Source organism: Megascapheus bottae, chromosome 23 (genome assembly GCF_031878675.1).
Source record: "Megascapheus bottae isolate mThoBot1 chromosome 23, mThoBot2.hap1, whole genome shotgun sequence".
Lineage (NCBI taxonomy): Eukaryota > Metazoa > Chordata > Mammalia > Rodentia > Geomyidae > Megascapheus > Megascapheus bottae.
Window position 1 is genome coordinate 4,539,864 of NC_143531.1, and position 27,831 is coordinate 4,567,694.

At 39.7% G+C, this 27,831-nt stretch overlaps 1 protein-coding gene across 1 annotated transcript; it reads left to right on the plus strand.

Moving 5' to 3' along the window:
- Window positions 1–704: 704 nt before the first annotated feature.
- On the plus strand, window positions 705–27,748 carry LOC150047243 (rho GTPase-activating protein 20-like). Its single transcript, XM_090356535.1, has 17 exons — window positions 705–910; window positions 1,581–1,730; window positions 4,418–4,459; window positions 5,995–6,076; window positions 7,389–7,558; window positions 8,004–8,150; window positions 8,792–8,833; window positions 9,600–9,681; window positions 12,750–12,827; window positions 18,157–18,223; window positions 18,709–18,891; window positions 20,220–20,398; window positions 22,360–22,521; window positions 22,877–22,986; window positions 25,392–25,581; window positions 26,906–26,987; window positions 27,640–27,748. Exons 1-16 carry the CDS (start codon window positions 705–707, stop codon window positions 26,975–26,977), a joined length of 1,962 nt encoding a protein of 653 aa, XP_090212661.1. The 3' UTR covers window positions 26,978–26,987; window positions 27,640–27,748.
- The last annotated feature ends 83 nt before the right edge of the window (window positions 27,749–27,831 follow it).

A 27,831-nucleotide genomic window follows, 5' to 3' on the forward strand; every position in this document is an offset into this window, starting at 1 on the left:
AATACATAAAGAGTAACAGTCACTTATAATTAAGCTCTTTTTTCCATGTCCTGGAGGTCCATTAATTTGGCCTCATCCTATATGGCCTTATATATCTATGAGCTATGTAATCTGTTGCTTGGAGAGTTCTGGAAAAGTACTAATTACTACAGATGAGGGAAACCATTGAGCCTATGTTCCCTTGAGTCTGGCTTACTTCACTTAATGTGATTTTTTCCAAGTCTTTCCATTTCCTTACACATGGGGCGATGTTATTATTTCTGATGGCAGCATAGAATTAAATTGTGTACAAATACCACATCTTGTTGATCCACTCATCAACTGAGGGGAATCTACTTGGTTTCATATCTTTGCTATGGTAAATAGTGCTGCAATGGACATAGATGTGCTAGTAGATTTAGTGTGTCCTTGTTTCTGGACCAATGGGTAAATGCCCAGTAGTGGAACTGCTGCTTCCTCCTCCTTTGCCCATCTTTTGCCCATCTCCTCAAGTGGTCCTGAGCTCTCTTCCCATATCTGTCTTGCATCCATTTTCCAAATGACCTGGCTTGTCTGCTAGGTTTTCAAACCATACCACCAAGTGCCTTGGGAATGAGTTTGCAAGGCAAGGTTGAGGAATGGTAGTGTAGTTTGGTATAAAGCTCTGTCCCATATTTAAACACTGACACTCTGTCCCCACTGAATTTGGTGTGAAGCTTTGAACCATGAATGGACACTCACTATGTGTCATTGGTATGCAGCAGGAAAGCCATCTTCCTGATGATGATGCTCAGCAGGACAATCCTGTGTCCCCAGAGGTCACTGGCAGAGCCCTGCTCATCCACAGCCCCGTGCAAATGAGAAGAGGCTGGAGGAGGAGGAAGCGGCACCTCTTCCTGTTCAGTGATGTGCTGCTGGTGTCTAACACCAAGTATGTATTCTCCACACGCTCTCCAGCTCAGCGCCAAACGCATTGTCACTAGCAAATTGTCTTTAAGACAACAGAGATTTTTTTTAATATTCCTCATTTCCCAGGTGCTCATGCAGGTCCCGTGTTGTCACCTGTAGAGACATAGTCAAGAGTGAAGGAAACCACGTAGCCCAGTGGTCATTCCTGTAGTCCCAGCACTGAGGGTGAAGCAGGACGATCCAGAGTTAGAGTCTAGGCTGCACTACATACAAAGGCCCTCTGTCAAAAGACAAGTGAAGCAACCAAAATAATAGGGAGGTGACTGACCTTATAGCAATTAAATGTAACAGAAAGGAGATATTAGGAGAGTAATCGGTTCAGTTAACCTGAGCCAAACTTCCCAACACGTAAGTAACTAAGAAGCCCAAGCAGTATGAGTAGCTGTAATCCCAGCTACTCAGGAGGCTGAGACCTGAGCCATGTGAGTCACAACCAGCCAGGGCAGGGAAGTCCACAATTCTTAGCTTTATTTACCCCGCCAAAAGCTGGAAATAGAGCAATGGCCCTGTGATCAGGACTAGCCTGGAGGAACAAAGGTCAGAGATGGCACCCAGGCCTCCAGTTCAAACCATATGACTCCCACAAAAGGCAGTAACAAAATAAGAGAGATGCTGTTTAATTCTCTTTGCAGATATAAGAAAAGTTTTAAGATGAAAGATATGATCCCACTGCATATCTTGTCCATGGCTGAATGTGGGGACAAAGTGCAAAGTGGAGGTGGGCGTTCCAAAAAGTCCTTTGTCTTGAGCTGGCCCAGTGAGAAATTCAAGGTGACTTTCCGGTAAGACTGACATCTTCACTCTGTGTGTATCAGGTGCTTATTGAAGGACAAAGCCGCACACACAGCAAAGATGGAAAAGTGAACTCCATCTAGAATTTATTACAAGAAAAAAATGTTGTAATTTGTTTACATCCTAGGCAACTCTCTCATCTTTGACCTTCACAATGACCTTCTATGCATACATTTTTCGACACCAATATGCTCATATGGGTTCCTATTGAGGTGGTTGTGGCCAGTGGTTTTCAGTGGGTTTACAGAATCTTTGTGGGGGAGCCTAGTTATGCTAACTGTAGGAGACCAACTGTTACCTATGTGTTGCATCTCAGTAATAGAATTTATTCAGCAAGTATTAGTGAATCCCACAAGTATGTTTTAAAAATGTATTTGACATTCCCAACAATTCCTTGTGAAGATAGATTTGAATTCCATAAATATAACTAGGTCATCAAATAGTAAAGTGCTAGAATTGCTCTGCATATTGCTTCTCTGTAAATAGACTATCTTATTTGGTGGTGTGGACAATCTGAACTGGGTTTTACTGATTAAATATAAGTGAACTTGTCTAGCAAACCTGAATAGCCTTACACGAAGATGGATAACAGACTCAGGCAGATTGAAACTGGTGAATGCACAAGGAAGTGTAACGTGTTTCATCTATGGTCTCAGAACCACACCTCTCATTTGGACTTGTTTTATACAACCGGGGGCATCCTGTGCTGGCAGTTCACCTTTCCTCCTGCAAAGACCTCACACAACCTCATGAGTTTGAGATAAATAAGAAAAATAGTTGGAAATATCCATTTATTAATTCTCTAGTGAATGCATTTTGGAAAAAATTTCTTATCAAAAATAACTGGGAAGATAGAGATGTATATATCAGACTCTGGTTATATCAGACTCCCTGTTAGATGTATATATCAGACTCCCTGTTAGATTTCTCTGAAGCTTCTCAGTTCTGAGTGCTTAGTGGGGACTTCAGGCTGCAGATTAAAGGAAGATGATGAAATTGGGAGAAAGAAAATGGAGACCTTCCCTAGAAACTAATCAACTAATCTTTGGGTAGAAGTAAAATATAGCTATTAGATCATCATAAATTATATTTCTTCTAAAGCACTGCTCACCCTCCTTGTTCGTTGGCAGATGGCTATTACTACATTTCTGCAACATGGTCTCAGTAAATAGACGTTCTGTGTATATATGGAGGCAGGTTGGGGTCCATCTAAGACAGTCTTCTCTCTCCTAATGAAACACTTATAGGACAGTGTAGGATGGGAAATTAGAAGTGTTTTTTGATGAGAATAAAAAATAATAGTGAATAAAGTCAAATGTTTTGTAAGGAAATAAACATTCAATTGCTGCATGCCCCAGTGATTCCCTCATGGTGGACACACACACACACACACACACACACAATATGTACAAAGGTTGCCTTTCAATGTTTTCAGAGGATGGAAGTATAACAATACAAGGTGATGGTGACAGAGACAGAATATTGTAAATATCCCTTTACTAATGGTGATTTTTATTTTTATGGATATGTAATTTAACAAGTTTGTAAAGACCTACAATGTAGAAAATCTTATTTTAATCTGTAAACATTTGAGAATTTAAAATGTACAGTGAAATAGCAAAGGAGATATTGATGGGAAGGAAGTTATCAATCTTAGCATTCATCATTAACAACTTAGTGTGATGTTGTCTGTTCTTCATGACAATGACTAGAAAGTTTCCTAGGAAATAACACAACACATCACAGTACTGAAATCTCGATAAGAAAATGAAACACTGCAATTTTTCATGTTTTAAATTGTTTTGTCAGTCCTTGGGCTTGAACTCAGGGCCTGAGCATTGTTCTTGGGCTTTTCCCAAGGCTAGAGCTCTACCATTTGAGCCACAGCACCATGTCCAGCTTTTTTCTATGTATGTGGTACTGAGGAATTTAACCTAGGTCTTCAGGCATGCTAAGTGAGCACTCTACCACTAGGCCATGCTCCTGGCTGGGATGTTTTCAATTTTTATTGCAAACTTTCATCCTTTTGAATTGGATTGAAATATTTCATCCAAAAGACAACCTTATAATAGTTAATATAACATTATTTTCACTTTTGAAGAGAATATCTGGCCAGTCAAGTTTCATCCCTGTGCTCAGGCGGTTTGTACCACACAGTAGAAAATAAGCTTCTCCCTGTAAATCCAATTCCTTTTCCATGGTAAAGTTTAATTCATGTCACAGTGAGATCACCAGTCAAGTTCAATGTCATAGCAAACCCCAGTTATGAGTGAAGTCTTAATTCTGCTCATATTCACATTGATACTAATGGGCTGCTCATCTTTTTTTTTTATTATTTTTAAGGATGGACTTAAAATCATAGCATGATGGGGCCAGGAGTTTGGCCTAGTGGTAGAGTGCTTGCCTAATATACACGAAGACCGGGGTTCAATTCCTTGGTACCACATGCATAGAAAAAAGACAGAAGTGGTGCTGAGGCTCAAGTGGTAGAGTTCTAGCCTTGAGAAAAATCCAAGGACAGTATTCAGACCCTGAGGTTTAGCCTTGGTAGAGTTCTAGCCTTGAGAAAATCCAAGGACAGTACTCAGACCCTGAGGTTTAGCCTAAGACTGGCAAAAAAAAATCATAGCATGAATTTGAAATGTCGTATAATATTGTCTTTCCTTTTAAATTGCAGTTCTTCAGAACTAAAAGAAAGATGGTACTCCTTACTTCAAAGGTATTTTCCAAGTATTCATACTTAATTTTTTACTCTGTTAATGAATGAATCAAAGTCTTTACAAGCCAATGTGCCCAATCCATTCTCCCCAGTTGAATAGAAATCATTTATTTTGGCTCCTGTTATAAGAATGCGTCCTTAAACATTTTTTAAGACATTCAGGTAGTAATCACTCAGATCACCTTAACTTCAACTAATAGACCTGAGTGAATATTTTCTAAACAATATATGTGAGACACCAGTCCTTGTCATCCTGGCTACCGAGGAGGCTGAGATCTGAGGATTGCGGTCCATACAAGCCTAGGCAAGAAGGGTTAAGATTCTCATTTCCAAGAAACTCAACATGAAAGTGAAAATTTGGGTCAAGTAATAGTAATTAGCCTCGAGCTAAAAATTTTAGTGTCAGTTTTCCAGTCCAAAATTCAAGCTCCATGACCCAGAATATATGTGTGTGTTTGTGTGTATATGTATAAATGTATATATACACATATGTATGTATATATGTTACTCAAAGCAATTGTGCTTCTACCAGTGTGCAGGAAGGTAACAGCCTTCCCATTCAGATAGCAGTTTTTTTTGAAAGATTTCATTAACAATGATTTTTATATCATATTTCAAAAGTCATGTTTAACAAACAAGTATTCAAGAAAGGAATCTCTATATGCAATCACTGGCACGTGGATTTTAGAACATAATTAAAATTAACCTGAGGGTTTGTATGTCATAGATGCATATCAATCTATATAAATTATGTCTATAGAGTATATATCCCATCATAAATTTTTATGTCTATGTAGTTACATTCATATCTTCAAGACCATGTTCATAACCTTGTGTACCCGAATGTTGAGTACTGTTTGGATCTAATATCCACATATCACAGATACCATGCACCTTTTGTCCCTTTGGTCTTGACTTATATCACTCACCATGATTTGCTCTAGTTTCATCCACTCAGATACCAACTATTTTTTTGCAATTCCTGGGCTTGAGTTTAGGGCCTGAGGAGTGTCCTTGGACTTTCTGATGGCTAGAGCTCTACCACTTGAGCCTCAGCACACTTCCGGCTTTTTTCTATGTATGTGATACCGAGGAATTGAACCTGGGTCTTTGTGCATGCTAGGCAAGCACTCTATCACTAGGCAAACACCAGGCCCCAGATAGCAATTTTTAAACAAACAATAAACCTGCTTCCCAAATGTTATTTCCTTGGGCTACCTCCTGTGTTCTGGATCTCATATCATTTTTCTTTTTTTAAATTTTTATTGTATTTAATAAAAGGGTTACATGATATTTGCCAGATAGAAGGTGCATTAATTCACATACATTGATACCCTTTCACATGTCTTGGTACCCATTACCCTCCCCCCACCCCCCACCCATCTTAGTTTTCCCCCCTTCCCTATCAAATTTAAAATAACCAAATACAAATAAATTCAATATATCAGATAACAAAGTGAGATACTGTAACATCTATATTTTCAAACTACTGCCTAATTCTTTTTGCTCTTTTGCATTATTATTGAACTTCTCAGGTATATCAACATTCACAAAGAGAAAGAACTGCAAAATATTGCATTGCAGACCTATGCCAATGATTTCCAGAAGGGTGGTACTGTAAGTATTTTTAAGAATAAATAGGGAATATCAGGTTCCTTACGTAGGCAGGAGAGGACACTGCATAGTCCTGTGTACAGAAACACATGCTTGTCACTGCCTGATCCATTTCCATGGTGACATTGTTTAAATATAGAATTTACTAGGTCAGCTGCGCACCAGTGACTCACATCTGTAATTCTTGCTGCTCAGAATGCCAGATAATGAGGATCTTGGTTTGAATCTAGTCCAGGCAGCTAAGTCCATAAGATTCTTATCTCCAAAACTACTCATAAAAAAGCCAGAAGTTGTACTGTGGCTCCATTGGGAAAGTGCTAGCCTTGAGCAAAAGAACTTCTGAGACAGCATCCTGACCCAGAGATTAAGGGAAACAAACAATTTGTTAGGTCATCTTTGCATTAAAAATTTACCATAATTTTTACTGTACAGACCTTATATTCGCAGAAGAAGCATAAGCTTGCCTCCATGGCAAATACTTTGGGGTTGTCTCTGAAAATGCCAACTAGAAAAGGTTTTAACAGATTCCATAGAATTTCTTTCACCTGGAGAAACATAGCGCTACTTACAAATGAGTAGTAAATCACAGTCAAACTTTATAGAATTTCTTTCACCTGGAGAAACATAGCGCTACTTACAAATGAGTAGTAAATCACAGTCAAACTTTATAAAATTTCTTTCACCTGGAGAAACATAGCGCTACTTACAAATGAGTAGTAAATCACAGTCAAACTTTATATTTAGCCACTTCGTAAAGAATGACTTGTTGATTCCTTGACTTTCTCTCTCTCTCCCTCTCTCTCCCTCTCTCCTAAAGAATTTGAATATTGCTACAGATAAGGTTGGGATAACATTGTTAGAATGTTCATTTATGTCATTTTTCATGCTATAAGAAGAGCAAATTGGAATTATCTTTTCATAGATATTCATGCCATTGCATAGAATTTTTTTCAAGTTTACCAATAACTTATGTTAAAAAATACAAAAAAAAACCACTAGACACTTTTCTGCCTCACCTTGCTCCTTCATTTCACCTATCTCACCACTCCCTTATGAGCCTGCCTCTCCTCTCTAACAGAAGAATGAGCTTCCTGCCTCCTTTTGCCCATCTTCTCAAGTGGTCCCGAGCTCTCTTCCCATATCTGTCCTGCATCCATTTTCCAAATGACCTACCTTGTCTGCTAGCATTTCAAACCATACCACCAAGTGCCTTAGGAATGAGTTACCAAGGCAAGGTTGAGGAATGGTAGCGTAGTTTGGTATAAAGCTCTGTCCCATATATGGACACTGACTGTGCTGTGGTGTTGGCGTGCAGCAGGAAAGACATCTTCCTGAGGAAGAAACTCACTTGGAGAGACCCGTGACCCCGGAGAACGATGGCAGAGCCCTGCTCATCCATAGCCCGGTGCAAATGCAAATGCGATCCCGGAGGAAGAAGCAGCACCTCTTCCTGTTCACTGACTTATTACTTGTGTCGAACACCAAGTACGTAAGGACTGCACGCTCTCCTGCTCACCACACAATGCACTTTCAGTAGCTAATGGCGTTTACATAGCCCTTCCTTAAAGACAACAGGTGCTTTTGCAATTGTGCTTGCAAGCCAGGATTGGATTCCTGGCTTGTTTCCCAAGTGCTCATGTAGGCCCCATGCTGTGTATCTGTTGAGAATATGGTCAAGAATAAAGAACACCATCACCCATGGTGTCCACTCTGTGGTCACAGCACATAGACATGGAAGTGGGAATCAGAGTTCAGATCAAGGTTATGCTACCTATAAAGGCCTTCTTCACTCAATACCCAAATCAAACACCACAATTGTGAATGTGGCAGGTACTCTCTTTTATAAAACAGAAGAGAATAGTTTGGGAGGGCTCTCACCATGACACAGTTAAGAAGTAGACTAAGAGATGGTGTTTGATGCTCCTTTTAGGTATAAGAAATGCTTTAAGATGAAATATGTGGTCCCTCTGCGTTCCCTGTGGATGGCTGAATGTGGGGACAACGAGAAAGGAGGTGACCATTCCAGAAAGTCCCTTGTTTTGGGCTGGCCCATGGAGAATGTAAAGGTCACTTTTGGGTAAGATTGACTACTGGACCCAGAAAGACTTAGGGAAATAGCAAAGGAGTTATTCTCCATTAACCACTTTGCTATTTCAGCAATCACTAGTAACATACAGAAATCTTGATCATTGTTTTATGTTCATGTAAAGTTAGTTTTCTAGGGCTTAATACAACACAGTATCATTCAGGAAATTGTATGAGGAAATGACACATTCCAGTTTTTAAAAGTTTTCCTCTATTTTCATTGCAAATTTTGAGTATTCATTCCTGGATCAAGAATATTCCACCTAAATGACATGTTTCTTCTGTCTGCTTTAATCTGAACGAGTATATTATTTTACTATTTGAATAGCACATGCATTCTGACAGCTTTATCAAAATGGAATGTGAGGTAGTACAGACATGAGACTGGCGTATGGTCAGGTGGCTTGAATCATACAGTGACAGTGATTCCATTCAAATGCACTCCTCTTCTACAAGAGTCTACTTCACATCATAGCAGGTTCTCTGGTAACAGCAGAATTCCATCAACACCCCAGTGAGGTGTAGGATCCATGCTTTGATACCAATGGATTGATATTATTATTGCCTGTACTGACTTCTTAAGATTACACATGTGAAATGCAGTTTAATATTGTCTACCATTTTCAATTGCAGTTCTTCTGAACAAAAGGAAAAATGGTGCTCTTTCCTACAAAGGTATTACACAAGTAGTTATATTTAATATGTAAAGTTTTCTTTGTTATTGAATGGAGATCAAAACCAATGCTCACTCATCTTTAACGGACATTATTTACAATTGTTGTACTTCTACTAACTTTGTTCTTACTTTTGAAGACTTTTTTATTATAATCTCTAAGTTTTCCTTCACTTTAATTGATAGACTTGAACACTTTCTTTAAAAAATATGTATATATATATGTTTGCAAATATATATATATATACGTACATATATTGGTATAGTATATATGAGGATTGCTGTTTGAAACCGGTGTGAGCAGGCTAGTCCAGGAGACTCTTATGTCTGTTAACCACCCAAAACGCCAGAAGTGGAGCAGCAGCTCTGTTGGTAGACCCATAAACACATAGAACATAAAAGCTTAGGAAGAGTGCACATGCTCTGGATGCAAGCCTCTGTGGGGCATAATCTATATTCCCTTGCTCCATTGAGCCACTCAAAGCACCTGCTGCTTTCAGTGCCCCAGGAAGGCATTGGCCTCCCATCTAGATAGTAACCTTTGAAACACTGGATCTGATTCTTCCCAAACGTCGCTTTTTAGGACTCTCTTCTCTTCCAAATCCTGTCCTATTTTCCTCCAAAGTTATTGCATTACTCAAATAATTATCCATGAGTGTTTCTGAACAACAAATTATAGGTTGAAAAAGTATTAACAGTAAAGTTTGGTTTGAAAAATAAGTTGCAGGGTAATAATTGTACGACTTTGGACTTTTTTCACTGAATCAGGTATATTGGCCTTGCCAAAGAAGACCCTGACAACAGCATTCCTCTCCAGATCTTCACCACTGAGGTCAACAACAATGCTTTGGTAAGTGTTTTTTAGAGTGAAAAGGACATTTCTAATTAGTTGCTCAGGCTGAGAAAGGAAGAGGGATTTTATAAGTTATCAAAGACAAGGAAACTTTTTAAGAACAATGAGAGGAAGAAAATTAGGAAAGAAAAAAATTTAGGGATGAGTTTTATTCACTTATGTTTATATTGTCGGATATAAATATGATAGCACATTCCTTCAAGAATGTAGTTACCATCTGGGAAGATGTCAGTACAAATGTGAAAAAATATGGTTATCAAACTACACTACACTTTGGTTGCCACAAGTGGCAGCTGCCTCTACTAATTAATTAATTCTGCTTTTCATTTTTTTCCAGTTCCTCTGAGCCCTACTCTATTGAACTGTTGAAATTTTTAACTGTCAGAGACAACTGCAATAGTGTCCTAAGGACTTGTGCAGAAAGGGAGGGGAATCGTTCAGTGTAGTGTTTGAACTTTCAGAACCACGCAAGTACTTAAATAGTACTCTTACTACTTAAGAAGTGTGTTAGTCCAACTTTAAGGAAAATCCAAACTCCATCAGCTTTTGATAGCATCTTGGTCTTTGAAACATCTTCAATCTGTAATTGGCATTCAGAATGCTGTTGGCATGCCAAACTGTAATGGCATTAAAGACCTGTTAAAACACTTGAGCCCAAATTTATTAACAGAAACTGATGCCACCACCTTTATCTTCTAAATAAAGTCTGCTTTATTTTTATTTTTCAAAAAATATGATAGCAACATGTCTTGGTACAATTACATTATGCTATAATCAATCTTCTTGTACTGGGAATAATTTGGGTTTTTTGCTCACTGTCATAGCTGCATTTATTTGAAAATCCCTTTTCAGCATTCATGTCTGAATCTTTCTTAGGGGTAATATGTGTGTGTGTGTGTGTGTGTGTGTGTGTGTGTGTGTGTGCATTATTGACTCTAGTGTAAATTGAAGTGCAGGTAGTTGGTTCATGCCTGTCATCAAAGCTACTCAAGAGCTTGAGATCTGAGCACTGGAGTTGAAAGCCAGACTGGAAGGAGTGCCTGCCTTGAATGACAATGCTCAAATAGAAAGCACTGGTCCTGGGTTCAAGCCTGCCTTTAGAAGACAAACTGGGCAGGATAGAAAAGTCCTCATGAGACTATTTTTTTGAGAGTGGGCGGTTGTGGGACTTGAACTCTGAGTCCAGGCACTGTACCTGAGCTCTTTAGCTCAAGGCTATCACTCTACCACTTGAACCATAGTGCCATTTGGGTTTTCTGGTGGTTAATTGGAGGTGAAAGTCTCTCTCAGACTTTTGTGCCTAGTCTTCCTCTGAACCGCAATCCTCAGATCTCAGCCTTCTGAGGAGGATTATAGGTATGAGGCACTGGCATCTTGAGACCTCTTCTCTCTACTTAACCTGTCAAAGCCCAGAAGTGGAGCTGTGTCTCAAATTGCTAAAGCATTACCATTACATCTCAGAAACAGAGTCCAGGATATGGGATCAAGTCCCACAAACAACAACAACAAAAAGGAAGAACATTTAAATGAATTTATTATCATGTATCCATGTATGTGATATATATGTATATATGTACTGGACAATATGAAAAGTTATTCACTTCTTTTAGGTAACATGCATAAGCTTCAAGGGAATTTTTCATATTAAACATACACAAATTGTCACATTTTTATTGTAAAGAAGTTAATTTTGTCAGTCAGGGATGCTTTCTTCCTGAATTAAACTAGTTTTTATTACTATTTATGTGTGGAGTGATTACATTAATTCCAATATTAGTATTTTTGGAAATCATAAGAAAAGGAAGGTACCAAATATTATACAAAAAAAATCAGATTCTCTTCCCCCAATTTTCTGTTCTGCAAACATTTAACCTAAATTTTATATAATTTTTCTCTGTAGCTTGGTCTAGGACTTAAATACTTATGTCTGAAGGTCCTTGCCAAATTCCATAGTCCTTCATGCTGAACTTTATATATTTCTTAAGAATAATGGTATTCTTTAATATCTATACTGATTCTTCTTTAAGAAATTTAATTATATGCATTGATCTATTCAGATGTATATTGCATATATATGTATTAATTTTTCTATATTACATTAGTAACACATATATGTATCTATATAAGTATACACAAATATAGGTGGATATACATCAAGACTAAATTCACCTGAGATGGATAAATCAGGTTGTGTTTACGTCATTCCATTTAATGTCTCTGAAAACACCAATTGTACCTCGCCATGCTGGATAAAATTTAATTGATAACATTGTAATAGATAGTAAAGCCTTCATGATGATGAATGAAAGAGATCATATAATAGTACCCAAGTTTACACAGGGCTCTATGTCACACACACTAACATTGAAAGGGGAAAGGAGAAGAATAAACATGTCCCCCCTCCATTACTTCGAGTAATGTCTTGAAATGATCTGGTTCTAGATGGCTGGCTGGAGTCAAGGGGGCTGGGCAGGTCTCATGTGGGAAAGCACACACTTGTTTCTCCCAATAGCCACTGTGTTTAGAGAAAAATCTGTTAGGTCACTTCTACTTGTTAAAAATCAGCTTTGCTGATGTCTTAATTTCCTGATGTAAAGATTATAGATGCATGTCATTCCTTCTCAAGAGCCAGGTATCTGTCTATAGATTCATCCATGCTTGTGGGTCAGGACTGTGGTGCCATGTCTTATCTGAAAAGATCCTTATTTTACCTTGCCTCATGAAAGATATTATCACTGATTCTTAGGGTTTTTCAATTTTTTTTGTTCATTTTCACAGTATTCCATGACCTTTTGTTTGCCATACACTCTAGTGTTTAGTCAGCTGTCATTCAGCTTTGACCACTGTGGGCTCGTTTTAATGTGAAAACTGAAAGGCTTTTTCCTTGGTTCCTTTTATATAAATAAATTAAGATAAAGCTCAACTCAAAGCTTTGTGCCTTATACAGATGTTTAAATACTAGAAAAAAAATTTGTTTGAGAATCAAAGGAAGTAATTTGGCAATAACTATATAATGATACTATCTGAATTCTTAATACATATTTGTTTCCTTATGTCTTTTATAGCCAATAACCGTAATAGCAAGACACTCAGATACAGTGAACGATGTGATCAGGAAGTCACTGTCAAGTTTAAAAATAACTGTAAGTCCACCTGTAAGATATTGTTAAATTAGAAACCCACTTCCTGTTGGAGATTTATAGATACATTTATACTCATGTGGATATTGGTATACTAATATCATAGGATTGCTGACAACGATACAGTGATGTCATAGGTTTCCTCTCTCCCCGGCCTCAACTTTCATAAGCTGACGGCATCTGGACATTAGATGAATCTATAGGTGGGTTCCTACAAGGATTTTCTTAATCTCATGCCAACTGTCAATGAATACACAAGGAAGTTGAGATATAATGATGAGACTTCTAATGTCACATATTTCTGTTGGATATACACAGTTTGTCTATGATGAATCTAGGTTAAGCATCTGAGTAAGAAAGGTTCAGGACAGGGACCAGTGGTTCACGCCTGTGAGAAACTTGGGAGCCAGAGATCTGAGGTTCAGGTTTCAAAGCTAGCCTTGGCAAGAAAATCCATGAGATTGTCATCTCGAATTAATGATGCAAAAGCCAAAAATAGAACTGTGGCTCAAGAGGTAGACATCTAGCCTTGTACATCAAAGTTCAAGGACATGCAAGACCTGGCATTGATACTCAAAACACATTTCAGTCTTCTCTACTGGTCAGCCCTTTCTAGATCTTCTTTTTTGTTTTCTTCTTTCCCTTACTTAATCTAATTATCACTAGTAAGTCAATGAAAAGAGTGTATTTGGTTACATATATATGTCAGTCTGGGCCTGGTGGCTCTCCCTGAGCTCTTTGGCTCAAGGCTAGCTCTCTACCACTGAGCCTCAGCTCCACTTCCAGTTTTCTGGAAGTTAATTTGAGATAAGAGTTTCATGGTCATTTGTTCCATGGGCAGGAAGGCAAATGGATAGACCCAGTTCCATCTTGATTCTTATTTATTAATTGTGTTGCTAGTAGCTGGGTTTGAACTCTGGACCTCGTGCATACTCACTGTGTGGGGTCAGTTGTTATTCTGCTACTCCCAAGTAACACAAGATTTACTGCCACAAGCCTCTTCAACATGGCATCCATCTTATTTTACATTTCATGTCATTTTCTCTCGCATTTAAAGGAGTCTATAAATGATGATAGAATGTATTTTGATAGAGTACGTGAGCGAATATCATGATTGGTCATTCAATCAGACAGAGACATCCATACCAGTCAAGAGTTCATTGAATAATCAGAACAATAGTCAATAAAAGAAGTATTTTGACAGCATGATAGTGTCTATAGATTTCCTTCTGTCTATGACAAGTTCTTGTTGTTCTGACATGATTTCTAATACAGAAGTTTAAATCTACCTGTGATATTCCAGACAATTAACAACTCAAGCCACTAAATTCTGGCATAAGAATGCTAGAATTTCTGTTGCTATTGGGTTTCATAATACTTTATCAGAAGGTTGATTTTACATGTACCAGTTAACCGAGGGGTCTCTGTATTGCCTTATACAAAGTACCATTAATTTTCTTTCTGTCAGGAACAAATCCCTCTTGGAATAGACCTAGTGTCTCAGGGGCAGAGATTCAACACAATCACTGATTTATACCATACATGCGATTCATTTTCAGTTGTTTAAATACTTAGTCACATCAGACAAGAGAAGATATCTCTTGAATAAAGGATGCTGATGTTTGGATTCATAATTTTCCAGGATGAATGGATTCTAACAAATGATTCTAATGTTTGCCTTTGAAAAAATAAATTTATTTGTTCTTTATAATAACAAGGCAAGTGGAACTGATTTTGAGGAAGAGAGAGACAAAGAGAGTGAGGAAGAGAGAGAGAGTGAGAAAGCGAGTGAGTGAAAAAGAGAGAGTATGTGTAAAAGGGATAGGGAGAGAGAGAGTGGGGGGAAGAGTTAGAGGATCCAAACTCAGAAAAAATCCTAAGGACAATGCCAGGCTTTGAAATCAAGAATGAACACTATTTTTTTCCTTTCTTCACTGTTCTTTATTTTTTTATTTTTTTTATTTTTTATTGTAATTAATAAAAAGGTTACATGATATTTGCCAGATAGGAGGTGCATTAATTCACATACATTGATACCCTTTCACATGTCTTCGTACCCATTACCCTCCCCCCTACCCCTCTCCACCCATCTTGGTTTTCCTCCCTTCCCTATCAAATTTCAAATAACCAAATACAAATAAATTCAATATATCAGATAACAAAATGAGATACTGTAACAATATGCGATACCCAAGGGACAGCAAAAGAGGTGAGAGACAACATAGTACATTAAGGACAACAGTCATTCGTTATGTGGCTTTTGTTTCAATGTCCTGGAGGTCCTTTCAATTAGCTTCATACTATATAGCCTTTTGTATCCCGGTTTTGCTCTATTGCAGATCTCTGCTAGTAGAGCCCAAGGTTTCTACTGATTATGACAAATGAGGGAAACCATTGAGCCTAAGTTCCTTTGAGTCTGGCTTACTGCACTTAATATGATTTTTTCTAAGTCTTTCCATTTCCTATCAAATGGGGTGATGTCATTCTTTCTGACAGCAGCATAGAATTCCATTGCATACAAATACCACAACTTCTTGATCCACTTATCAACTGAGGGACATCGAGGTTGGTTCCATATCTTTGCTATGGTGAATAGTGCTGCAATGAACATCATTGTGCTAGTGGATTTAGTATGTCCTTGTTTCTGGATAATTGGGTAAATGCCAAGTAGTGGAATTGCTGGGTCATAGGAGAGTTCTATGTTTAGTCTTTTGAGGCACTGCCACACTGCTTTCCATAGTGGTTGAATGAGTTTGCACTCCCACCAACAGTGTAGTAGTGATCCCTCCTGGCCACCTCCCCACCAGCATCTGTTTTTATTCGTTTTCCTGATCCTGGCTATTCTAACTGGAGTGAGGTGGAATCTTAGAGTTGTTTTGATTTGCATTTCTTTTATCACCAGAGATATTGAGCATTTCTTCATGTGTGTATAGGCCATTTTTGGTTCTTCTTCAGAGAAGACTCTCTTTAAGTCTTTGGCCCATTTTTTAATGGGATGTTTGTTACTTTGGAGATTAGTTTTGTGGAGTGATTCCATTTTTTGAGTTGTTGATATATTTTAGATATGAGGACTTTGTCCGTTGTTTGGTTGGTGAAGATCTTCTCCAACTCTGTAGGCTTCCTTATTAATTTACTAGCTATGTCCTTTGCCATACAAAAGCTCCGCAGTTTAATGCAGTCCCACTTATCCAGGATTTCTCTGATTTGTTGTGATTCTTGGTCCTTATTAAGAAAGTTTTGACCTGTGCAAAGGAGGCCTAGTGTATCTCCTATTCCTTCCTGTAAAGTTTTCAGTGTGTCAGCTTTTACCTCCAGGTCTTTGATCCATTTGGAGTTAATTCTAGTGCAAGGTGACAAAGAAGGATCCAGCTTTAGTTTTCTACAAGTGCTTAACCAGTTCTGCCAGCACAACTTGTTGAAGAGGCCATCTTTCTTCCGTTCTATTTTTTGGCTCCCTTGTCAAAGATTAGGTGGCCATAGGTCTGTGGTTTAATATCTGGGTCCCCAGTTCTATTCTCTTGGTTTTCAGGCCTGTTCTTGTGCCAGTACCAAGCTGTTTTGAGAATTATAGCTCTGTAATAGAGTCTAAAGTTTGGAATTGAAATTCCTCCAGCGCTGTTCTTTCTGCTAAGAAGTGTTTTTGCTATATGGGGTCATTTATTATTCCATATGAAATTTTGAATTGCCTCTTCTATTTCTTTAAAGAATGCCATTGGGATATTGATGGGTATTGCATTGAATTTGTAGATAGCCCTTGGCAAGATTGTCATTTTCACGATGTTGATTCTTCCAATCCAGGAGCATGGGAGATTTTTCCATTTCCTTAGTTCTGCTTTAATTTCCTTTTTTAGAGTTTTAAAGTTTTTATCAAAAAGGTCCTTTACATTCTTAGTTAAGCTAATGCCAAGGTACTTTATTTTCTTTGAGGCTATTGTGAAAGGAGTTTCTTGCCTCATTCCTCTCACTGTTTGCGTAAAGGAAGGCAGTTGATTTTTGAGGGTTGATTTTATAGCCTGCTACTCTTCCAAAGTTTTGAATCAGCTCAAGGAGTTTGGGAGTAGAGTCTATAGGATTCTTTAAATATAGAATCATGTCATCTGCAAAGGGCTATAGTTTTATTGCCTCTTACCCTACTTGGATCCCCTTTATGCTTGCTTCTTGCCGTATTGCACTGGCTAGGAATTCTTGTACTATGTTAAAGAGTAGTGGAGAGAGTGGGCATCCTGTCTCATTGCTGATTTTAAAGGGAATGGCTTTAGATTTTCACCATTAAGTGTAATAATAGCAGTGGGTTTCTCATACACAGCCTTTATTACATTGAAGAATGTTCCATGGCTTCCTAGTTTCTCCAGAGCTTTTAACATAAAGCGGTGTTGGATCTTGTTAAATGACTTTTCCGTGTCTATTGAGACAATCATGTGATTTTTGTCCTTGCTCCTGTTGATGTGTTGAATTATATTAATTGATTTGCGTATGTTGAACCAGCTTTGCCTCCCTGTGATGAATCCAGTTTGATCATAGTGTATAACTTTTTTGATGAGTTGTTGTAGACGATTGGCCAGTATTTTGTTGAGAAGTTTTGCATCGATGTTCATCAAAGAAATAGGTCTATAGAAGAATGAACACTATTGTGATACATCTCACCCAATACAAAGTCAATGTGAGCCTTATTTCTGGTATAGATGCTCTAATTTTTTTCACATAATTAAAGGCCTTTTTCATAAATTTTGGTTGTTGCAAGTATGGTTTCCAGCAGGGTCAGGCCATTGCGCAGATAAATGTTTCCTAGGTTCCAGTCTCCATATCCCTTCTCTCTGGAATAGAGCTCAGAGATGAAAGACAACAGCTGGCTTCCATCTACTCTACCCAGAAGGCGTAAAGCTGCTGAGCTCACAATACCTGCTAAGTCTGACTTCACTCAGGCATAGTGTTGGTCGAGCCTCAGATTCTGATCAATAGGTTGTCAGAGGAGGACACGAGATGGAAAGCAACACCATCCTCCAAAGACTTTTGAGAATGTTCAACCCCAACAGGAGTCTTGCATTGGAGTGGATTGCTCAGTGAGGGCTGGGGTCCCTCAGAATGTGAGGGAGGTGTACCCTTGGTCCAGCATCCGTGGTCCATCAGGAGACACATGGCTGCCATCTTGGGAAGCCACTGCAAGCTGGAAGGAGGCAAGGGATACTCAAAACTGAGGGCCACTCCATGTATGGAATGGCGAGTGTACTGACCCACAGGCTTCCCTGGTTTCAAGCACAGCTGTACTGACATGTGTCCTTGATGTGTCTACTGCAAGAGGCTTTGTGTGACACTTGGTCCTTCTCTCCCTCAGGGCTCTGAGAATGAATACCAGCTGTGGATCGATTCTGAAAAGAGAGAAGAGTCAATTGCCCTCCTTGGTAAAAGTCAGGGGAAATGTAAAATGGGAGGGGATTGGCTCAAAGTTGGTCTTATAATCTCAAATATAGATTCGTTTAGTCTGATGTTTAATATTACTAAAATTAAAAATGTATTGTAATATTAAATCATATACTCAATAAATGCTTACAGGATACTTGATCTTTGAATGGTGGTGGTATCAACTCATCATTTGATAAATTTTCTCTTGAGGATAAAAATAGGTAGTTGTTGGGTTGATTATTTTTCACTAGAACTCTAGCTTTCTTGGGTGACATTGATCAAGATACATTGTCTAAATTTATTTGGTGGTGGGTAGCTCCTGTATACAACTACTTAAAACAAACATGAAATTCTGATGAAATATAATGCTTTTGATCGGAAAAAAAAAGACTTTTTCCCATGAAGTGAAAGCACACTGGAAATTCATTGTTCTATCTGGGTTCACATTCTAATGAAAGTCCTCTGCTGCCTTTTGGCCCCATAGGGCATGAAAATCCCTATGTGATTAAAATGAGCCAGCTTGGAGTGACTGAATTCGTGCCAAGAGGACCAAGCACTCATGAAATGCACAATCTCCACAGTCCTGTCCTGGAGCACTGGTACCCACCCGTGGGTTTCCGGTTCGTTCTGAAGCCAAGGCAGCCAGCCAATGGCAAGCAACCTAACAGTGAGTGCTTTCCCACCCCACAGGGGCCTTCCATTCCTCACACCTCACCTCTGTGGTTACATAGTGCTCTAGCTTCTGTACAATCACCTCCACGATCTCTTAAAGCACTTGATACATCCACAGAATTTATTTAAATAAATGTAAGCAAGACTCACTCTGCAATCCCATCTACTCAGGAGGCCAAGATCCCAGGATCTTGGTTTAAAGTCATCCTGGGAATGAAATGTCATGAGTCTTATCTCTGAAGAGCCATGTAACGATAGAAATAGAAGTGTGGCTCAGAGGTAAAATGCTATCCTTGAGAAGACAGCTCGAGAACAGAGGCTGAATCCTAAGACCACAACTAGAATGTGGGAGGAAATATGAGGGAAGAAAATAGAAACACGAGGTTTATCTTTGTGATTATTGTGCTTAACATCATATGTGAACCTATTTCTTCTCTTCTTATGGTTTAGCACATGTTATTACATCTGACTTTGTTGCTTGGTATATTGTGTATAGGTTTATTTGGTTATTTGAAATGGGGAAGGGAAAGCAAAAAACATGATCAGAAAGGGTGGGAGGGGGAAGAAAATTGGGAGAAAAACATGGGAAAGGATAACAGTGTTCAAGAAGTAATGTACCCATTACCTGACACATGTAACTGTACACCCTGTATACATCATCTCAATGAAAAAGTACAATAACTAAATTAAAAACTTTTTGAAAAAAATATATGTCACAATCTCAAAAGATTTGGGAGAAATTTGTATGTAGATAGAAGTCTGGAATAGAGTTTAATCCTTAGTGAGGTCTAGAAATGGGACTGGAGTCACCCATAAGGAAAACAGTTACCTTTTCCAGCAAAAAGTTGATTTTGTTGTGAATGGCAAGACTAGGGGAAGGGAGCAGAGAGGGTGCAAGTTACCCCTCGACTGTCATCCGTGAGGCGGTGGATCATGAGGGCAAATCACCTGATGCAGAACCTGGTCAGTCACACATTGAGAAATCCAAACAGAAAGGGAATTTCTCTGAACATGGTGATTATAAAATTCTACTTGGATGTTTGCTTTGCCTTTCAGAAGGGAAAGACACACGTGGCACACAGACATCAGCTCAGGAAATTTGTCATGTTAGGCACTCCATGGTCCAGTGAAGACGGCCACACTAATCAGAAAGCTAAACTGAATGTGTTCAGGCTGCTAGGAATAATGGATCCTCCACTGACCTGGGGAGGGGCTCTATCAATAGTGGAGGGAATTGAGCCATTACAGAATGTGGAACCCACGACACACAAGTTCAGTTTCTGGAAACTTTAACTGATCCTTATAAATCTGTTCCTTCTTTAGATTCAGAGCAGAAAAGAGAAGGAAGGGGAAGAGCCTTCCTCAACTGGCTTTTTGGGCGGCAGTCCAACATAGCCAAAGAGAACCTCCCTGGAAAACCTGCATCTCCAAAGGCAGGACTGCTCTTTGGGGTTTCCCTGCAGGCTGCTTGTCAGGATGGCAAACTGCCCTCTGCTGTTCTGGTAGGTCCCAGTTTGGTCTCTGCTGCCCTCCTGAGGAGAGGACACTCCTGAGTGTGGATGGCAGGGGTGGAAGTGTGGTCAGGGAGCCCAGGTCCACTTCAGCAGGGCAGCAGCCAACTCTGAGTTTGGGTGTTTGGGTGGAGAAGCTAGGTTATTCTACCTCAAGGCATCCATGTGTCACAGTGTGCAATCACCTGGGTCCAGCACTACAGGAAATGATTCTCTTCAGTCTGGGACTGGAGCTGCAGGGACCATGTGTCCTGCTCATGCCTTCAGTGCTGGGCTCTGTGCTCCAAGTCCACCTCCTTCTTGATCCCTTCCAGCTGCACCCTTCCAACTTGTCAATGGCTCAGGTAGCATACCTAGACTTTCAGCAGATACTACCCAATGTAGTGATTTAAACATATCAGCCATGATCCTACTTTGATTTGGTTGTTTGAAAAAGAACCTTCAACCCCTAGAATAGATTAATCTCTAAATAGCGAGACAGAGTATCATTTGAAATCCATGGAGATTGGTGGAGCTGTTTTAAGAGAAGCGCCATCTAGCCACCAGTGGCGCCTACCTGTAATCTGAAAAAGTTTAAGATCAGAGGGGCTGGGAGTTTGGCCTACTGGTTAAAGTGCTTGCCTAGCATGCATGAAGACCCGGGTTCGATTCCATGGTACCACATACATAGAAAAAAGCCGGAAGTGGTGCTGAGGCTCAAGTGGTAGAACTCTAGCCTTGAGAAAGTCCAAGGACAGTGCTCAGGCCCTGAGCTCAAGCCCAGGACTGGCCAAAAAAAAAAAAGAAAGAGTTTAAGATCTGAGTCTGAAATCTGGGACTTTGGCTACTAAATCATCCCTCAAGGCCATAAGTTCAAAGATCCCGTCCCTGCAGAACACACACACACACACACACACACACACACACACACACACACACATTAAATTTTGTGTGGGTGGATTTAGTGAATGAATATCCAGCATCTCGGTAGTCATTACTACATGTTGGAAATTTTCTCTTGGATATGATAGAGAATGCCCTGGTCTCACTTCTTACAGAGTAACTTTAGGAATACAGAGGATTATCATTGTTCCAATCTCACATTTTCAAAAAATAATGTAAATGTTTAAATGCATTATTGTTATTCCAGTTCCTTGGATCATTGTGATCTCAAGGATTGAAATTGTAGCACCCCCAACACAGAAAAAAATCCACTAGATTCCTATTCCAAAATATACAGCAAACAGAAATGATTAGGTTTAGCTCAGCATGTAGAAAAGAAAGTAGGACACTAAATTTTAGTGTGTGAGAAGAAAATCGAGGAAGGAAGGAGGGAGGGACAGGGGAGGGAGGGCGGAATAAGGAAAGAGAAAAGGAAAGAAAGGGAAGGGAGAAGGACAAACAGGGGGAAAGGGAGAGAGGGTAGGGAAAAGCAGAGCAAGGAAAGACTCTCCACTGCAAGTGCCTGACAGTGTCCCCTCTGCAATCAGGGGACAAGAAGATAGAACGAAAAAAATGAAGGTCATTGAGATGAATACAAGCAGGAAAAACTTCATGGAGGAAATGGGTCTCAATGTATTCTAAACAATCTAGCAACCACAGAAAGTTAAAAGGGAAAATTAAAAAGAAGTAATGATTGAGAAGCTAACATTCTGTTGAGCAGTGAGGGAAGCCTTCCTTAAGGAGGAGGGTTGAGCCAGCAGAGGCTGCCAGCAGTAAAATAGAAGGTCAAAGGGTCATCGCACTACAGGACAAATCACATTCAGTGGTCCCATGTTTCTGAGTCTAATGCTAGAAAAAATGGAGGAGAATAAGACACATTTCAAACAACAAAGCACAGTGGGGAATGAGCTTGCCTAGCTTGAGCACAGCAACCTTGCACATTCTGGCCTCCAATTTCGAGTCTTATTTATTGGTGTTCTGGGCCGGTGGACTTGAAGGACCCAGGCTTCCTTTCGTCCTCTTCCACACAGGATATGATTTCCTTCCTCAGTCAGGAGGGGGAACTCACTGAGGGCATCTTCAGAAAGTCAGGCAGCGTCAAAGCCTGCAGAGCACTCAAAGAAAAACTCATCTCCGGAGCCCCAGTGGACCTGCACCAGGAATCTGTGCTTGTGGTGGCATCTGTGTTAAAGGTAGGACACAGCCCACATCCCCCAGGGAGGCAGCCTCATCCTGAGGCCACAGGACTGAGCTGCCAGCACCACAGATACCCAAGGAAGATGAGAGGCAGAATGGAGACCACAGGGTCTCATTTTCTCTGATACTCCCTGCCTCATCACCACTAGCCAGACTCTGCTGTCTACTTTCATTTCAGTAGGGAGACTTCTGGCATGAGTCTCAGATGGGAAATGAATACAGAATTTGAACCCAGGTCTGTGGAGGTCACTGGGATGAAATGGGGGACTAAATCCATTTCTTCCATGTAAATGCTGTAATTGTATGACATAGTTTGATCCATTAAAATAATCCTACTTTTCTCTCTGGAAGGATTTTCTTCGCAATGTACAAGGCAGTGTATTTTACACTCCCATGTATGAGACATGGCTTGGAATCATGGATGAAGAAGATGAAGAGGAGAAAATAATTCTCGCTCAGAGGTAAGACCCAGAAAACTAATCTGCTCTGGTTAGGACTCCAAAACCCAAATTTTACGCTCTTGGGAAAATAGTAGCAACATGGATTAGAGTTCTAGGTGCTAAGATTATTGTGACTGGGTAAAAGGTTTCTTTTTCTCAGATGAATGGGGTATTTCACAGAGAAAGATTATTGTACTCTGTGAATGAAGTTGCTCTTATACTGCTCTTTTCATGGCATCTTTCCCATATACACATAAGGAAAGTCAACAATGATAGGTAGCAAATTATACTGACTAGTCCATCTAGCAAGGGCAAATAGTTAAATATCAAATTATATATCTAGTTAAATGATTTTGATAAAAATGCGTTTTAGTATTTGTCTTGGAATGAGTCATTATAGTATGAACTTTGGGCTGTGATTTCTAATCCTTAATTCATAATTGCCACTTCAAAAATAATTTAGCTCGTCTGGGAGTTTGGCCTAGTGGTGGAGTGTTTGCCTAGCATGCACAAAGACCTAGCTTCAATTCTTCAGCACCTCATACATAGAAAAATTTGGAAGTGGTGCTGTGGCTCAAGTGGTAGATCACTAGCCCTGAGAAAGCCCAAGGACAGTGCTCAAGCTGGGAGTCCAAGCTCCAGGACTGGCAATAATCATTCAGCTGTTCAATTTTACAGGAAGATTGTTGTTGAGTACAATATAAACCAAACCAGAACAGGAGTTTTTTTTTTAATTGTATTTTATTGTCAGGGTAACGTATAGAGGGGTTATAGTTATATTCATCAGGTAACAGGCACATGAATTCTTGAACAATGATACTCCTTCTCATGTTTTTCTCCCACTTTCCCTCCCCTTCTTCCTCCCAGTCACCTTGTTTTTCCCCTTCCCTTCCTTATTTCAAATAAACGAATAAATATATATACAGGCTGGGAGTTTGGCCTAGTGGTTAAAGTGCTTGCCTGGCATGCACGAAGACCTGGGTTCGATTCCTCGGTACCACATACATAGCAAAAAGCCGGAAGTGGTGCTGAGGCTCAAGTGGTAGAGCTCTAGCCTTGAGAAAATCCAAGGACAGGACTCAGGCCCTAAGCTCAAGCCCAGGACTGGCAAAAAAAAAATGTATATACAATATACTGGGTAACAATGTCAGATATAGTAACAACATGAGCTTAATCATAAGGGCAAAAAAGAGAAGAAAAACAACAGTAATTAAGAACAACAATCACAAAGATAAATCTCTTGGTTCCATATCCTAGAGTTCATTCGCTTAGCCTCTTCCTATACAGCCTTATGTACATAGCTTTTGAGCTGTTGTGATCCTCTGTTAGGAGAGTCCTAGATGTGTACTAATTATTACAAATGAAGGAAACCATGAAGCCTATAATCCTTTGGGTCTGGCTTACTTCACTTATTATGATTTTTTCCAAGTCTTTCAATTTCTTTACAAATATGGTGATGTCATTCTTTCTGATGGCAGCATAGAATTCCATTGTGTATAAATACCACATCTTCATGATCCAATCATCTACTGAGGGGCATCAGGGTTGGTTCCATATCTTAGCCATGGTAAATAGTGCTGCAGTGAACATTGTTGTGCTAGTGGCTTTAGTATGGCCTAGTTTGTGGACATTTGGGTAAATGCCAAGGAGTGGGATTGCTGGGTCATAGGGGAGCTCTATGTTTAGTCTACTACTGTGTTTGGCCTACTACTTTCCAAGGTGATTGAACAAGTTTACATTCCCACCAAAAGTGTAATAACATTCCTTTTGTATACTGTCCCCCCCCCAGTAGCTGCTGTTGTTAGATTTCTTAATAATGCCTATTCCAACTGTGGTGAAGTGGAATCTCAAAGTAGTTTTGATTTGCAGTTTTCATGTGTCTATTGGCCATTCTTATTTAAGAAAGTTTCAACCTATGCCAAATAGCTCTAGTGTATCTCCTATTCCTTCTTGTAAAGTTTTCAGGGTTTCTGCTTTTACTTCAAGGTCTCTGATCCATTTGGAATTAATTGTGGTTCAGGGTGACATATAAGGATCCAACATTAGTTTTCTACAGATTCTTATCCAATTCTACCCACACCATTTGTTGAACAAGATGTCTTTCTTCTATCCTTTCTATCCTATTTTTTTGGCTCTCTTATCAAAGATTTGGTGGCCATAGGCCTGTGGGTTGATTTCTGGGTCTTCACTTCTAGTCCATTGGTCCTCACCCTGCAGAACAGAATTTTTAAAAGACACTATCGTTAAATTGAGCTTCATGCATCTTCATGTTAAAGTGGTCTCTGGTCAGCTCAAGGAAATATGTTAAGCAATATTTTAAAGTATATCCCTCCCTTTCTCCATTTGCGACAGGTTGAGTCCAAAGTATAGAAAGGCTTTTTGTGTGTTCATAAACTCCTACAAGGAGTGTGTTTTTCTGTGTTCAGCCTTTTAGAAATGTTGCCCAGAGCCAATCAACTTCTGCTGAAACATCTCTTTGGAATGTTAAACCAAATCCAGAAGAATTCCTCCCTCAACCTGATGACATCATACAACCTGGCTGTCTGCACAGCCACCAGCTTGATGGCCCCACCCCCTGATGCCAGAGCAGGATTTGATCTTGAACTCATGAGAAAGGTAAAGCCTCTCCTGGCTCCAGCCTGAGAAGCAGAGCTGCTGGCTGGATCTGGAAAGCCGGGATCTGCCTGACAGTCCAGGATTGAAGGACAGGGTTCAATAAGGGCTCACCCTATTTCTGATGTGGTTTAATAAATGTGCAGCAAGGGAGAGCAGCAGTGAGGCCCCTTCTCTATCCCTTCCTAAACCCTGGAGAATCAAGGCAGTGACAGTGGTGAGGATGAAATGCAGCTTTGGAATCCAACCACCAAAGTCCAGCTCTCTTCTCCCCACAGTGGGTCTGTGGTTCTGGGATGGTTTTTCACCCCGTGTCTTCCTCTGCACGGTGGAGCTGGAGATCCTGCCCAGTGCTCTGCTCGTGTCCAGACAGACCTCACCAGAAGTGCTCAGACCAGCAATGCTGGAGTCTCGGCACCACTTGTGACTCCCTCTGCCAGTTGTGCTCATTCAGAAAATTCTGGGTCCCTTTTTATGTGCCATTCAGATTCCCATTAGTAAACAGTATCAGGTAATAACTTGTACTGATAAAGTGTACATAAAGTGAGATAGAGGAGAGGAAGGGAAGGGAATCCCATGATATTTTTTTAAGTCACCTTCTTATCTACTTCCCATGAAGCCAAATGTCTTATTGAACTTTACCTCCCAAATGCACCCACATGAGGACAAACATTTCTCTAGTGGTGCTTTTTGAGGTGTGTCTAACACATAAATTATAGCAGATTGCTCATTCACTACAGGAGGGAGAAACCAGTAAAATATTATAAAATAGACAAAAACCAGCCAAATCCCCCCTGTTGTTTTCCAGCTTCCCCTGTGACCTGGTTGGGACCCAGCAGAGGGAGCATAGTTTGCAGCTGCATAACAGAGTCTCCTCTTCCCTTCACCACAGCTGCACACACCAGCTTCCTTGAATTGAAGTCATTGCCTTTTGGAACTAAATTCCATCAGCTGTTTCTATTCAATGGTTTTCTTTTATCTTGAATAGTAATATATATCCCATAATGTCAAACATACAGCTTGGTGATATAACCATGATGTTATTTGGTGGAAGTAATCATGGATATTAAAACTATATTGGCAGTAAGTAAAGTAACTCACTGTAGCTTTAATCCATTTACTGTGTTTTACGATCTGGCCTATAAACACCTCTGTAGGCTTCTTGTGTCTTTAACAGAACTTGTTCCTAGATAATTTTTAATAAAAATTCAGAGGTTCTCTCCACATTCCTCCATTCTCTGTGTATTTGCCCCAAGACTCATACACCTTAGAGGATTCATAGCTGCCAAATGACAAGAGAACTCAATTTTCCCCTTTTGTGTTACAGGTTGCACTGGTGCAGTTTTTGATTGACAATACTTCCCGCATCTTTGTCAAAGGCTTCTCTCCCTTCTGGTAGGAGAGCTCAGGTAATGTGGAAGTGTGACGTGACTTCAGGGAACCAGGAACAATTGAAATGAATAGTTGAACTTCCCTTGGGAACGACCAGCAGGGAGGCTGTCCCAGGGTTGGGAGACACTTTAGGCGATGGCTAACCCAGAGGGTTCTGTCCTGAGGTGAGTGGTACAGATCAGAACCCATCTGCTCTTCTCCAGTCTGATCACGGCTCATTAACCTACCAGAAGAGCAAAGCCATCACAAGAAGTTTCTTATTTCAAAAAGCTACAGTCCAATCTCACACTTTTCTCAGATCTAAAATTCAAAGTAGATCATGTCAGAATCTGAGGATTTATTCAATGCATTATGTAAAATGACTAGTCTTTTTCTGTTCTGCAAACAGAAAGAGCATAGCCTAGACATCCCAGAAAAAAATCGCCTTTTATCCAAACCAAGGGATCATAACTTCTACCTGGTACTTCATCCTACAGATTGTAGAGTAGATACAGAACCTGAGGACTTTTATTTTGTATATCATCCTCTTTTTCCCTTTCTTGCTTTCATGCTATTTACTTCTGAGAAAGTCTTTAGAAGCTTCTTTTATTTATCAACATTTGAGATGAGGCTAGAATTTGAAGCCATTTAATAGCAATAGTAATTGTTGTTATTCTTGTTTCTTTTTAGATAATGCCAAGGAAGCCCCATCTGAATGAGCTTCTGTGAAGTCCAGCTCACCATGCTTAATCTTCCCAATTCCTCCTCCCCCTCTCCAAATCCCACAGCTTTCCCACTTCCTTCTGTTCTCTGTACTATAGTAATTTTTTAACTTATATACTTGCTGATATAATGAAATTGCTGATATAATAAAATTACTCC

Excerpts from the sequence above, each read along its gene's own strand:
- LOC150047243 (XM_090356535.1), top strand. The coding sequence starts at position 705 with ATGAATGGACACTCACTATGTGTCATTGGTATGCAGCAGGAAAGCCAT. Across the intron at positions 18,224-18,708 it reads AGAGTCAATTGCCCTCCTTG|GGCATGAAAATCCCTATGTG; the intron begins GTAAAAGTCAGG and ends TTGGCCCCATAG. Across the intron at positions 22,987-25,391 it reads AAAATAATTCTCGCTCAGAG|CCTTTTAGAAATGTTGCCCA; the intron begins GTAAGACCCAGA and ends TTCTGTGTTCAG.